Source organism: Terrapene carolina, unplaced genomic scaffold (assembly GCF_002925995.2).
Source record: "Terrapene carolina triunguis isolate 2854851 unplaced genomic scaffold, T_m_triunguis-2.0 Scaffold706, whole genome shotgun sequence".
In the NCBI taxonomy this organism is placed as follows: domain Eukaryota; kingdom Metazoa; phylum Chordata; order Testudines; family Emydidae; genus Terrapene; species Terrapene triunguis.
This window is the reverse complement of record NW_020665057.1, coordinates 1,953,765-1,968,177: the sequence shown is the minus strand read 5'-3', so window position 1 is coordinate 1,968,177 and position 14,413 is coordinate 1,953,765. Positions and strand designations below refer to the sequence as shown.

At 45.0% G+C, this 14,413-nt stretch overlaps 1 protein-coding gene across 1 annotated transcript in view; it reads left to right on the top strand.

Moving 5' to 3' along the window:
• The first annotated feature begins 5,745 nt into the window (after positions 1–5,745).
• Positions 5,746–14,413, top strand: part of CENPE (centromere protein E) — a 76,291-nt gene continuing 67,623 nt past the window's right edge. Inside the window, exons 1-5 of the mRNA XM_026659852.1 lie at positions 5,746–5,859; positions 7,267–7,361; positions 9,465–9,554; positions 9,634–9,752; positions 11,536–11,659. Of these exons, the coding sequence (XP_026515637.1) occupies positions 5,804–5,859; positions 7,267–7,361; positions 9,465–9,554; positions 9,634–9,752; positions 11,536–11,659 (484 nt within the window). The 5' untranslated portion in view covers positions 5,746–5,803. The remainder of the gene's footprint in view (positions 5,860–7,266; positions 7,362–9,464; positions 9,555–9,633; positions 9,753–11,535; positions 11,660–14,413) is intronic.

The following is a 14,413-nucleotide window of genomic DNA, read 5'->3' as shown; positions in this document are numbered from 1 at the left end:
TGCCTCCAGGTCAGAATTAAAGTACTCCTTTTCTAGTACACTAAGCAAACTCAGTCTCCTTCATGTGTCTCCAAGCTAGCCTTCCATCACTACCATCCACCCTGCTCTCATGTCTCTCCTTATAGGCTCGATGTAGCCTGCACTTAAATACCAATATAAATTATAATATCAAAGTAAAGAAGGGAAAACTCCCCCACAAAAATGGAACTAATAAGACGGGTGCAAACTCAAAAAGCAATCATCCTGGTTTTGGTGCTACATCTAGTTCTTCTCTTACACTTTTATCTAAGTTAGTTTGTAAGCCATTTGGGACAAGTATCTTGTGATATTACATGTGTGAAAAGTACCATGTACACTAATGACATTCTATAAATAACAGCTATTAATATAAAATGGGGGTGGGTTTGGAGGGGAAACCATATAGTTTCCTAGAATAATTAATATAGCAAAGTCTCCACTTTTTTGAGAAATTTAGAAATGTCATTGTGAGCTTCTTGCATCCCCATAACTCATAGATCTGTCCCTGTAAAAAATGTGTTGAGTGACATATATTGAGAAACATTCTAAATATTCCTTTAAAAGTCATATGCGGCAAAAAAGTATATGTGTGAATCAGTCAAAATGAATCTGACATAAGTATGAGGAGTGAAAAATAAAGGGCCAGATCATCAGCTGGTATATATCAGCATAGCACTGTTGAAGTCAATAGGAGTATACCAATTTACACCATCTGGGGATCTGGCCTAATTAGCCAGAAGACAGCAGCAGAAACACAGGGCCTGATTCACTATTGCCCTGCATTTTATATAATCATTTACACCAGTGCAAAGTGAGTGTAAAACACGACTATTCTGATTTGGTAATGATTTCATTCACTATGATAGAATCAGAAGGGACCTCGAGAGGTCATCTAGTCCAGTCCCCTGCACTCATGGCAGGACTAAGTATTATCTAGACCATTTCTGCAGGGCCGGCTCCAGGCACCAGCTTGGGGCGGCCACTCCGGAGAGGGGCGGCACGTCCAGCTATTCAGCGGCAATTCGGCGGACGGTCCCTCACTCCGGCTCAGAGCAAAGGACCTCCCGCCGAATAGCCGCTGCACATCGCGATCGCGGCTTTTTTTTTTTTTTTTGGGGCGGCCAAAACCCTGGAGCCGGCCCTGCATTCCTGACAGGTGTTTGTCTAACCTGCTCTTAAAAATTGCCAGTGATGGAGATTCCACAACCTTCCTATGCAATTTATTCCAGTGCTTAATCACTCTGATAGTTAGGAAGTTTTTCCTAATGTCCAACCTAAACCTCTCTTGCTGCAATTTAAGCCGATTGCTTCTTGTCCTATCCTCAGAGGTTAAGAAAAACAATTTTTCTCCCTCCTTGTAACAAACTTTTACGTACTTGAAAAATGTTATCATGTTCTCTCTTGGTCTTCTCTTTTCCAGACTAAACAAACCCAATTTTTTCAATCTTCCCTCAGAGGTCATGTTTTCTAAACCTTTAATCATTTTTGACAGGTTTCAGAGTGGTAGCCGTGTTAGGCTGTATCAGCAAAAACAACGAGGAGTCCTTGTGGCACCTTAGAGACTAACACATTTATTTGGGCATAAGCTTTCGTGGGTTTTAGCCCTCGTTGTTTTTAATCATTGTTGTCACTCTTCTCTGGACTCTCTCCAATTTGTCCACATCTTTCCTGAAATGTGGCATCCAGAACTGGACACAATAGTCCAGTTGAGGCCTAATCAGCGCGGAGTTGAGCGGAAGAATTACTTCTTGTTTCTTGCTTACAACACTCCTGCTAATACATCCCAGAATGACGTTCGCTTTTTTTGCAACAGTGTTACACCGTTGACTCATATTTAGCTTATGATCCACTATGACCCCCAGATACCTTTCCACAGTACTCCTTCCTAGGCAGTCATTTCCCATTTTGTATGTGTGCAACTGATTGTTCCTTCCTAAGTGGAGTATTTTGCATTTGTCCTTATTGAATTTCATCCTATTTACTTCAGACCATTTCTCCAGTTTGTCCAGATCATTCCAAAGCACTTGCAACTTCTCCCAGCTTGGCATCGTCTGCAAACTTTATAAGTGTACTTTCTATACCATTATCTAAATCACTGATGAAGATATTGAATAGAACTGGACCCAGAACTGATCCCTGCGGATTGGGTGTCAATCACTACACAAGGTGCAGGCTCACAAAGAGTCCATCTGCTCTTGTTCCTAGAGTGCTGAAAATAAAAAAAAAGGTTGTGAAATACTGACTTTGTAAAAACTTTACATTTACTTTGTATTCCCAGATATGTGGGACGGACGGACTGTTGAGAGTCAGCACTGAGAGAAAGAACTCTTTGTTGTTCTTTTCAGTTGGTGGCTGCCATGGGAATTTTGTCACTGACTTCAGTGGGGGGCAGGATTGGACTTTTGGAGCCAAATATTTCAAGGGGCTGAGCACTCACTGATGGGGTGTTCAGCAACCCAGTGCTTGATCCACATTTGTAATAGCTATTTATCTTGATCTATGCATATACTTACAACAACAACAAGGAGTCTGGTGGCACCTTAAAGACTAACAGATTTATTTGGGCATAAGCTTTCGTGAGTAAAAACCTCGTGAGTGAAAGTGGACTTTCACTCTATGCATCCGAAGAAGTGAGGTTTTTACTCACGAAAGCTTATGCCCAAATAAATCTGTTAGTCTTTAAGGTGCCACCAGACTCCTTGTTGTTTTTGTAGATACAGACTAACACGGCTACCCCCTGATACTTGATACTTACAACAGTTTCAGAAAAGCTCTAATAAATTGCATACATCCCATTTTTATTAACATGTTTCTTTATGAAAAATGGATCATAGAAGCTGATTAGGGTCTCATGTCAAACTCCGGAGAACACTATTCAGAGACAATTTTGCTGATGTATCATGTTTTCTGTTTTTTCACACCACATTTTCATTAGGGACAATATTCTGAAAAATCTTTGTTGTGTGAGATGTACTGGCATTTTCTTGCAGCTTATTCCTCTGTTAAAGGGAACACTGTCAACCTGAATTTTCAAAAGTGACTATGTTCAAAAAAAAGCAGTTTTAGGGCTGCACCTACATTAGAAACATTAGGACCAGTAATTCACTACCAGATCATCTACATCTGTATATCTACATCTGTAATTCACTACCAGATCATTTACATCTGTATTATACATATGTCATTGAAAGGATACACTTAGAGACCTGTCCTGCATTAGGACCTGTAAACCAGTAGCAGCAAAAGTATTCTGGTGTTTGTATACCGGTATCGTCTAGTACTGGAGGTGATAAAAATACCTGAGCTCTGTTGACCTGAATGGCTTTCAGGGTCAAATATTAAATCTGTAACATCATAATAACTGGACAGTTAATTACTAAAGGCTTACTGTCTATCACAAAATTACTGCAAAAGAATTTAGGGCTCAATTCTGCTCCTAGTGCAATCAATGGCAAAACTCACATCAAATAAATGTTTAGGGCCCTACCAAATTTGTGGTCCATTTTGGTCAATTTCATGGCCATAGGATTTTTAAAATAGTAAATTTCATGATTTCAGCTATTTAAATCTGAAATTTCACGGTGTTGTAATTGTAGAGGTCCTGACCCAAAAAGGAGTTTGCAGGGCGGGAGGGGTTCAGGTTATTGTAGGGTGGGTTACAGTACTGCTACCCTTACTTCTGTGCTGCTGCTGGCAGCAGGCTGCCTTCAGAGCTGGCAGCTGGAGAGCGGTGGCTGCTAACTGGGAGCCCAACTCTAATGGGAGAGCCACCGCCAGCACCAGCACAAAGTAAGCATGGCATGGTATGGTATTGCTACCCTTACTTCTGTGCTGGTGCTGCCTTCAGAGCTGGGCGCCTGGCCAACAGCCACCACTCTCCAGCCATCCAGTTCTGAAGGCAGCACAGAAGTGGCAATACCACAACCCCCATAAAATAAACTTGTGGACTCCTCCCTCCCCCTCCTCCCCCTGCGCAACTCCCTTTTGGGTCAGGACCCCCAATTTGAGAAACACTGGTCTCCCCCATGAGATCTGTATAGTATAGGGTAAAAGCACACAAAAGACCAAATTTCACAGGGGGAGACCAGATTTCACAGTCAGTAGTGCATTTTTCATGGCCATGAATTTGGTAGGGCCCTATAAACGATGTAGGGTCAGTGCCAGGTTTACAATGGCGCCATGGAGCCAGGCCCATGCTCAGAAGGGGCCCCAGCCTGCTCTGCTTGCACTGCGTCCTGATACCCCACCAGCCTGCTGGCTCCCCCCACCCTGTCCACCACTTGCTCCTCTTGCCCTGCCCGCTGAGGGCTCCTCTTCACCCCCTGGCCCCACCCACCGGCTTCTCTCTGCCCCCTGGCCAGACCCCAGTGAACCTCTGGCTCCGGGCAGTCTCTGCTTCCCACTACCTGTGGGGCCCCACATGTCTCCGTGGAGCTGAGCCGTCTGGGACTGGTGCAGAATCCTGGCCAGTCTCAGCCAGTCAGGGGGAACAGTATGGGGGGCTTGGCTGGGCCCCTCCAGGCAAGTGGGTCCTGAGGGAGGCTGGCTGGGGCAGGCCCTGGCCTGGCTGATCGCACTGCTCCCGAGGGGCCAGAGCGATTCCCTGCCTCAGGACCTGCACTGGCGGCTCAGCCCGGCAGACACGCCTCCCAGCAGGGCCAGTGAATGCTGCAGGGAGGCAGGGCATGGAGGAGGGTGTGTCTGGAGGGCCTGGGATGGGGGTGCTGGGCTGTGAGGGGGGATCTGTGTGTGCTGGGGTACTAAGGAGTGGGAGTTCTGTGTGGGGTGCTGTGCAGTTGTGGTGGGGCTGTGGGCGGGGGGCGCTGGGCAGGGATGTTGTTGTGCAGGGCGCTGTGTATTTGTGGCAGGGTCGGGGGGAAGGGGCACTGGGTATAGGGGGTCCAGGGGAGCTATGGCCATAGTGAATCAGAGGGCTGTTCCAGTGTTGGGGGGGGGGGCTCTGTGGCGTGGCATGGGCCCACCCCCGAGGGGAAGGGGCATGCTGGCAGCACAGGACTGGGCAGGCCACTGTGTGTCTGGCTACTGCCGGTTTGTAAATAGTGCCCTCACACTGGGCACTATGCTATGCCCCTGGCCAGCCGCTCACTCCAGGGACTGACCCCCCTGCACCATGCTCCACTGCCCCCGGGGGGGCCACAAAAGGTTAATCTGGCTCTGGGGGGCAGACCTTCCATAACCTCTCAGGCGAACCTGTGCTGGTGCCCATGCAGATGGAGGTGCTGCAGGTGTGTGGTGTCCATGAGACAACAAAGTCTAGGCAAAGACTATTATTTCACTAACTTGAGCTAACAGTGAAATGCAGAGAAATGTCATAACACACACGCCGGGAGCAGAACCCTATGCAGTCACCGAGTACAATTCCCAGCGTGCAGTAAGTCCCGGCTGTGGGAGGGGTGAGGAGAAAGGATGCGGCTTTGCACGATGAGTAGCTGGAGTTTCTCGAGCTACAGCCGTTTCCTGGGCTGTAAGAACATCGTTGTTTCACCCCCATGGAACGTTCCTGCCCTTGAAACCCCACAAAGGGACTGTCTAAACGGGGCTTGTACCAGCCGCCTCCCCGTGAGGTCACTTGACAGTGGTACAGTCCGGATACCGGAAGTGCCTGTCAGGGAAGGACCAATAGGAAACTAGCCCGAGAGGAATTCAAATCCTGGCGGCAGTTGGAGACGTAGGAGGTAGCTGGTGGACACGGTTGGGCTTGTGGAGCCTAGGAGGGCAGCAGTTTGTTCCAACAGCTCTCCACGGCGTGACGCACAGCGGGGCCATGGCGGAGGAGGGAGCCGTGACGGTCTGCGTGCGGATGCGGCCGCTCATCGCCAGGTGACTGCGGGGACCCGGAGCCCTCTCCCCGTCCCCCCGGGCTCAGTCCTGCCCCGGGACCCCGCCTTGCCCCGCTCTGCAGCTGCCCGGCGCCCGCCCCTCTGGGGTCCCTTCGATCCCCCGGGAAGGGGTGTCCGGCCCTGCCCAGAACTGCCCCCGGCGGGGCCCTCCCTGCCCCAGCCTCCGCTCGCCCGCAGCGGCGGAGAAGCTGCGCTCAGCAGGGCCAGGGAGCCGGTGAGGATCGGGCCCTGCGGGCCGCGTACGCCCCGGGCAGGGGGGTTGTGCGCCCGTGTCAAGAGCTCAGTGCCGTGGCAGAGCCGGTGTTAGCGCTGTGGCATTGAGCAAAAGCTCCCGTAAACGAAGGGGGGCGGGGGTAGTTACAGCTGGGGACGGGGTCTGTTGTTCAGGCCTCTCGACAGATTCAGGCAGCTGCCACTTTGCTGACCTCGGGCTCACGTTTTGAAGAGTAGCTTTTGCAACTAGAAGGGGTGAAGACTTGTCAGCTGAGCTGCTACGAGCCAGACTTTTCCTAGCAGTTTACCTGCTGGTTTAATTGGCGCCTCACTTGGGCATTGCCCCAGATAATAGGGAGCCCTCATTTTAGTTTCGCTCACTGGGAGTCTGGTATACTCTCCAAGCCTTCTGTAAAAAGGAGGTGTGAATAGATCTGGTGCCTCTTACGTGTTGGGGGAAGAAAATGATGAGATAAGGCAGGATTTGGAGACTCACTATGATGCTTGGATGAGAAGTGGGAGAGACAAAACCTAGGTAAAGAGGCAAAGAAAGCAATGTGCCATAAAGCTGGAAAAGGATGTCCGGGTCGGTAGGGAGAGGAGAAAATGAGGAAGCAGACACTGACCGCAAAGCAGGAAGAAGAGATGAAAAGAGGGCAAAGTAGAATAAAGAAGATGAGATCCAAAGTATGGCAGGCATAATAAAACTTCTAACAAAGGTATGAAATAGAAAGTTGACATGGTGAATTACAGAGCATGGCTGTCTTATTCCTTAAATGGTTAGAACTATTTTTGGCTAGTGGACTGATTGGATAAACTTCACTTTGCTTCACCTCTGAGTTTGGTCTTTTGTTTCATTTATTGAGAGAAGAGTCTGAATTGCAGCAACTTATTCATGGTATAAGCTTGGGTGCTGGAAAACAGGCTCATAGATGCACAATGAGTCAAATGTGGAACTTGTGTGTTCTTGATTGGATGAAGTAGGTAGGTGGCAATGATTTATGCCTCTAATCTTCTATTGGTGAAAATCTGTTCAATTAAGCTGAATATTACTTACCTAGCACTAAGGGAATTTCTTCTTTACAAGAAAAATAACTTCATTTTGTACATGTATAACATTATTTCTGTTCTGATCGCTAATAAGATTAATAAAACATCTCTTGTTCCTTTTTAGAGAAAATGAAACATCTGGAGATAAAGTACAGCTTCATTGGAAAAGTGAAAATTGTACAGTTTTACAAGTGGATGGTACAAGAACTTTTAACTATGGTAAGACCTTAAGGGACATCTATCTATTTAGGCGCATATATGGCCCTCATCAACTGTAGTATCTGAGCTCCTCACAATCCTTAATTTAATTTTGTCCTCAACACCCCTGTGACTGACTGGACAGGATGTGCAGTATAGCATACTTCTCAAGGTTGTTTGAAGATCGCAAACCATAGAGGAAGATTGCTGGCCAGTGACTCTCATGTGTTGTATCTACTGTTCATTATGAGGTGACTTTTCTTGACGATGCTCTGTTCTATGAGAATAGTAAAACCCCTGTGTTGGGAAGTATAATTGCCATGTTAGAGATGGAGAACTGTGGCATGGGCTAGAGTAATGCCTGGTCTACTCTATAGAGTCTTGCCAGCATATCTGTGTCTGCTAGCAATGTGTGTGGGGAGGAATCACACCCCTTAGAGCTGACATAGCTGTTCCTGTTGATGCGGCTATACTGACAAGAGTGCTTCTGTCAACTTAGCTAGTGTCATTCAGGGAGGTGGTGTGGCTGTGCCCTAAGATTTGCCCAAGGAAGTCTGGCATAACCAAGAGCTTTATCAGATCTTTAAGTCTGACTTAAATGACTTCCCTTCCTTCCTTCCTTGCTTCAGATCACAGTAGATTGTGACGGGTTGAATCACAGAAACCTCCCTGAGAGCTGCCACCTGATGTGCCAAGACTACTTCTATCCCTGTTTTCCCTGCCAACTCAGGACTCCAGCACCCTGTCTTGCTGAGCCAGACACTCCAGTCTGCTCCAACAAAGACCCAGGGTCTGAATTACTCGCCCCAAAGCTGCAGGTTTACCTGAAAACATCTCACAGAAGTGTGCTTGTCTTTAGCACTCAGATGCCCAACTCTCAATGGGGTCTAAACCCAAATAAATCCATTTTACCCTATATAAAGCTTATGCAGGGTAAAGTCATAAATTGTTCGTCCTCTATAACACTGATAGAGAGAGATGCATAGTTGTTTGCTCCCCCAGGTATTAATACATACTGAGTTAATTTAATAAGTAAAAAGTGATTTTTATTAAATACAGAAAGTAGGATTTAAGTGGTTCCAAGTAGTAACAGACAGAACAAAGTAAGTCACCAAGCAAAATAAAATAAAATGCACAAATCTATGTCCAATCAAACTAAATACAGATAAGATCCTCACCAGTTCCAGAATGCTCCCTTTTACAGGCTAATCTCCTTTTAGCCTGGGTCCAGCAATCACTCACACCCCCTGTAGTTACTGTCCTTTGTTCCAGTTTCCTTCAAGTATCCCAGGGGGTAGAGAGGCTCCTTCTTTAGCCAGCTGAAGATAAAATGGAGGGGTCTCTCTTGGGTTTAAATAGACTTTCTCTTGTGGGTGGAGACCCCCCTCCTCACTCCTATGCAAATCCAACTCCCAGATGGAGTTCTGGAGTCACCTGGACAAGTCACATGTCCATGCATGACTCAGTCTTTACAGGCAGAAGCCATTGTCCACATGGTATCTTGTATGTCTCCAGGAAGACTTCTTATGTGGATTGGAGCATTCCAAGATGCATTGTTCCCCAAGTGCTTCCTGATCAGGTACTTAACCTTGCGAATTCCTTCCTAAAGAAGCTGACCAAATGCCTCACAAAGCTTACTTAGAAATCAAGCAAGTATACAGACAATATTCTTAACCTCAAGTACAAAATGATATATGTGTACAAATAGGATGAATAGATATAGTAGACCATAACCTTTACAGAGATCTGTTACATGGCACAGGCAGCACAAAACATATTCCAGTTATGCCATAGTCCCATAAAACCTTATGGGAGGTACCTCCCATAGATAACCTAGTAATTATCATGGTTATACTATTTAACTGTTTATAGCATATTTTCAACTCTATATCCAAGTTTCCTGCACTTTACCTATTACGTTGTTATATTCTCTTTTGCTTCAGTTTGGTTTTAGGCAATCAGTTAATCTTGCATAAAATATTTTGGCATCATCCTGCAAAAGAGTTGGTTTTGGGGCATCAAGGTCTCAGTCCTATTGGATGAAAAGCTGCCAAAATTGAGTGTGAGGGAAGTTCATTTTTATCAACTCATTGTGCAGCTTTTAAAAATAAATTTCTTTTTAAGATTGCGTCTTTCATTCGAATGACAGCACCCAACAAGTATATGAAGGCGTAGCTGTTCCAATTATAAAGTCTGCTGTCCAAGGATATAATGGTAAGTTTCATATTGTTTTTACACTTATATTTGTAGAATGTTTAGGTAGTGGTCAGTTAACATTTGTTCCTCTTTTTAGGCACTGTTTTTGCCTATGGGCAGACTGCCTCAGGAAAAACGTATACAATGATGGGGAGTGACAAGTCTATGGGCATTATACCTAAAGCAGTTCAGGATGTCTTCAAAATTATTTGTGCAGTAAGTAATACAGCTAAATTATTGTCACTTGGATCCTATACAAAAATATTAGGAAAGGGCCTTGGTAACAGGGGACTTCAAACGGAAACAAGTTACATGTGATGGCATGTGTGGCAGTACTTTGCTGTGATACATATCCTTGCATGAAATTTGGGAAAGCCCTCCCCTGGCACTAGTAGCAGGGATGCGATCCATGCAGATCCCCAAGCCAGCTCTCTATTTCAATATCTATTTCCCATTGAACCTTGATTAAAACTTTAGATAAAATATCAAGTTCAGTATCTGGTTGTTACGAAGACTGGGTCTCATATGCATTGGATTAGTAGTACACTCTAAACACACCTCTCTAAAGAAATTTTTTTTTCTAAAAGATGAAAAATGAACAGTGGAAGAAATACTTAGCGGAATCACAAACTACAGAGCTTTGCATAAGAAGTTCAGAGACTCATAGATTTGAAGGCATTAGTGTTGTCTGGTCTGACTTGCAGAATACAGGCCACAAGTGTGCTGGAGAGAGGGTTTGTGAGGAGGTGCAATGACTAAATAGTGAAAGCTGGAGGCATACTTCCTGTGCAGTGCAGCAGCAATTAGAATACCTTAGGGTTGGCGTGCATTGGAAAAGCATGCCAAGAAAAAAAAAAAACTTACCACACCGCTTAAAAGTGCCATGTGTGTTTCATGCCCTCAAGCTAATGGGGGATGGCCATGGTTATCTCTAATCAGATGTGCAACACTGGCAGCCCCCCTTGTACTCAAGAAGCAGTACTGTTTGCTTCATAGGCATGTGCATCCAGACCTATAGCCTGCAGGCCGACAACTGCACCTGTGTGGAGCCCCATTGAAGTCAGTGGGGCCTGGGCACAACAAGCTGTATGGATTGGGCCTCAGTGTAATGCAAGATATTCCCAGTGCCATTTATGGATTGTGGGTCATTAATAAATAATGGTTTAGTCTATGAATTTGACAGCATAAGAGCACCCATGTTATGAGAAGTCAGAGGAAGATATAAACTAAAAAACTAGTTCCCAAAACATGATGCTTGCTTGTGGTCTGAAAAGCTAGTAGGTTACATGGTACAGGATGCTACTTCCTCTCTCATTGCAAAGAGCCTTAGAAAAGATAAAACTGATCATGGGTACCAGAGGCACCAGTGGGACTTAAGCTGTTAGCCATCAGCTGGAGAGGAATGTCTGGGCGGGAGCAGGGAAAAGGGAAGATGGCTGCTGGAAAGTACATTCAGTCAAACAGAGGAAGAAGAGGACCAGATGGCTGGAGAGAAGGCAACCAAATAACAGGGAAGTAGATGTGGAGAAGAGAGCCACTCAACAGGGGATTAGGTTTAGAAGAAAGAGCAGGAGAAGGTAGTCTAGCAGCAGGGAAACATGTGCAGAGGGGAGAACTAATACCCAGCTCTTAAATAGTGTTTTTCATCAGTAGGTTTCAAAACACTTTACAAAGAAGGCTAGTATCATTATTCCCGTCTTACAGATAATGAAGGGCAAAAATAGAGTACCAGATCTTTTTTTCAAAAAGGGGTGAAATACCCATTGCATTAAAGATAGGTAAAACTACACAAATTTCTCTAACTACTTTTCCTTGCAAGTAATTATGGGACTATGTACCAGAAGGGAGATGGTGTGCATTTGCAAAGAGGAAAGGAAAAGTCAAGCTATGTAAAGATGTAGTCCAAGACGATGGAAAAAGCTGAGCATCCTTTCATTAAAGCACTTTTTTGTTCTCCCCTCCAACTTCTGATCTGATGACACTTCTCTTTAATCTTTAGAATCCAGATAGGGAGTTTCTGTTGAGAGTTTCCTACATGGAAATATATAATGAAACCATAACAGACTTACTCTGCGACAGCAGGAAAAACAAACCTCTAGGAATTCGAGAGGATGTTAATGTAAGTAAATCAAGGTGACATAAGATACTTTATTTGGTCTTACTGTTGAATTTGTTTACAAATTGATGCAACAAACCACCTCTGTGGGCATGGATTCAAATCATGAGATGCTGATCTAAATGGAGTCCATGGCTGAATGTTTGCCAGATTGTGTAGTCGTGTAATCTTGACTGAGCTAGATTAGACTAAAAGGATGCTGCAGGGCTGGATTTAGGTGCCCTAGCAGAGGGATGGTTCTTTGAGGTTCCTGTGGATATTCTCATTTGGGTTGCACTGGCCAGTGCAACTCAGATGGTGGAACCTTCTAACAATGCCTGTTAGAGCGCTCACAGGCCACTTATACTCCACCCCTGAGCCTTCCTGAACATTTTATGCGTGAGTGTTAAGGGAGGTGTGACATCATCTGCTGCCTCAGTTCCTTCCAACTGTAGCAGCAGATACATGTGAACCTCTCTGGATCTGGAACCCTCTAAATAATCTTAGTGCCTTTTTAAGAGATACTTGAGAAGTTAGTCTTCATTCTGGCTTCCAGTTTAATGGCCAATCCAAAGGTGAAGAGACCTGGTTTTAAATACTCCTGAGGGAATTCTGCACCAAAAAATTAAATTCTGCACACAATATTTTAAAATTCTGCAAATTTTATTTGTCAGTAAATAAATGTGGCTCCAGGATGGCAATGGGGAGCACAGGCCACTGGCTTCATTGAGGTTGGAGAGCACCCTGAAGCCCCCATTCCCCCAGTACAGAGACTCGGCAGTGAGGATGCACCTGACCCTGACACAGTGCGAGGGCTGGGCCTGCCCCGGGGCCCTGTCCCTCTGCACCAGGTGTGGGTGGGCAGGATCCAAGTGTGGAGGGACTTAATGTGGGGGGGGATCCAGGTGTGGGATGAGAGGTTTCTGTGCAGGGCGATCTGGGTGCGGGCGGCAGTGGGACTCTTCGGGGGAACCAGGTGAAAGTGGTTGGGTCTCGGGTGGGGGGAGGGAGGGAGGCTGGAGGAGGACTCAGTGGGTGGGGGTTGGGTGCTGGGGGGAGTAGGAGTTGATGGGGGTGAGGGTCCAGGTGCAGCTGGTTGTGGATCAGTGGGGGGGGGGGGGCACTGGGTGTGGCTACAGTTATCTGGGGGTTTTTGTGTTTGTTTCTTTTCCCCCGGCATCATTACCCTGATAGCAGAAGTTTGCTGTGAAGATTTTGCAGTCAGGTCACGTACAGGAACAATGATTCTCTCTAGCTAAAGAGGAAAGCTGCTGCAAATTACCCTTCTCTACGCCCAAGAAGTAGAAAAGCTTGGATGAGCTCTCTCATTTTTGTACAGAGACCTCCTTATGCACCATCAGGTTCAACAGCACTAGATAATAGATGGAATTCAGTTCTAATTTAGCTCATGAAGCCTCCATTTGAACCTATGGCTGACTGTTTACTATTCCATTTATCTATTAAAATTAGGGCTGTCAATTAATTGCAGTTTTAATCACACTGTTAAACAATAATAGAATAACAATTGAAATTTAAATATTTGAAAATGTAGAAAAACATCCAAAAATATATTGACTTCAATTACAACACAGAATACAAAGTGTACAGTGCTCACTTTATATTTTTTATTACAAATATTTGCACTTTAAAAATGATACACAAAGTATTTTTCAATTCACCTCATATAAGTACTGTAGTGCAATCTCTTTATTGTGAAAGTGTAACTTACAAATGCAGATGTTGTTGTTACATAACTGCACTCAAAAACAAAATAGTGTAAAACTTTAGAGCCTAAAGTCCACTCGGTCCTACTTATTGTTCAGCCACCCGCTAAGACAAATAAGTTATCTCACGGGAGATAATGCTGCCCGCTTCTTATTTACAATGTCACCTGAAAGTGAGAACAGGCGTTCCCATGGCACTTCTGTAGCCAGCATTGTAAGGTATTTATGTGCCAGATATGCTAAACATTCATATGCTAGGACATGCTTCCATACTTATGATGCGCATTAATAAAATAATGCATTAAATACATTTGTGACAATTCCCCCCCCCCCTTTCCCCCCCCCCCCCAAGTTCAATGTCTCCTGCTCTGTGTTTTACCCACATTCTGCCATATATTTCATGTTACAGCAGTCTCGGATGATGACCTAGCACACATTGTTCATTTTAAGAATACTTTCACTGCAGATTTGACAAAATGCAAAGGTACCAATGTGAGATTTCTAAAGATAGCAACAGCACATGACCCAAGGTTTAAGAATCTTAAAAGAGCAACTCCGATGTGGAAACTACAGAACCCGAACAACCAAAAAAGAAAATCAACCTTCTGCTGGTGGCATCTGACTCATGATGATGAATATGACTCTGTGTCTGTCCAAACTGCTTTGGATTGTTATCGAGTAGAACCCATCATCCGCATGGACGCATATCCTCTGGAATGGTAGTCGAAGCATGAAGGGATATATGAATTTTTAGCACACCTGGCATGTAAATATCTTACAACACAGGCTACAACAGTGCCATGTGAACACCTGTTCTCACTTTCAGGTGACATTGTAAACAAACAGGCAGCATGATCTCCTGCAAATGTAAACAAACTTGTTTGTCTGAGTGGTTGGCTGAGCAAGAAATAGGACTTTTAGGCTTTAAAGTTTTTATATTTTATTTTTGAATGCAGTTGTTTTTTTTTTTTTTTTTTTTTGTACGTAATTCTCCAACTAAGTTTAATTTCTCTGACAAAGAGATTGCGCTACAGTACTTGTATTAGGTAAATTGAAAT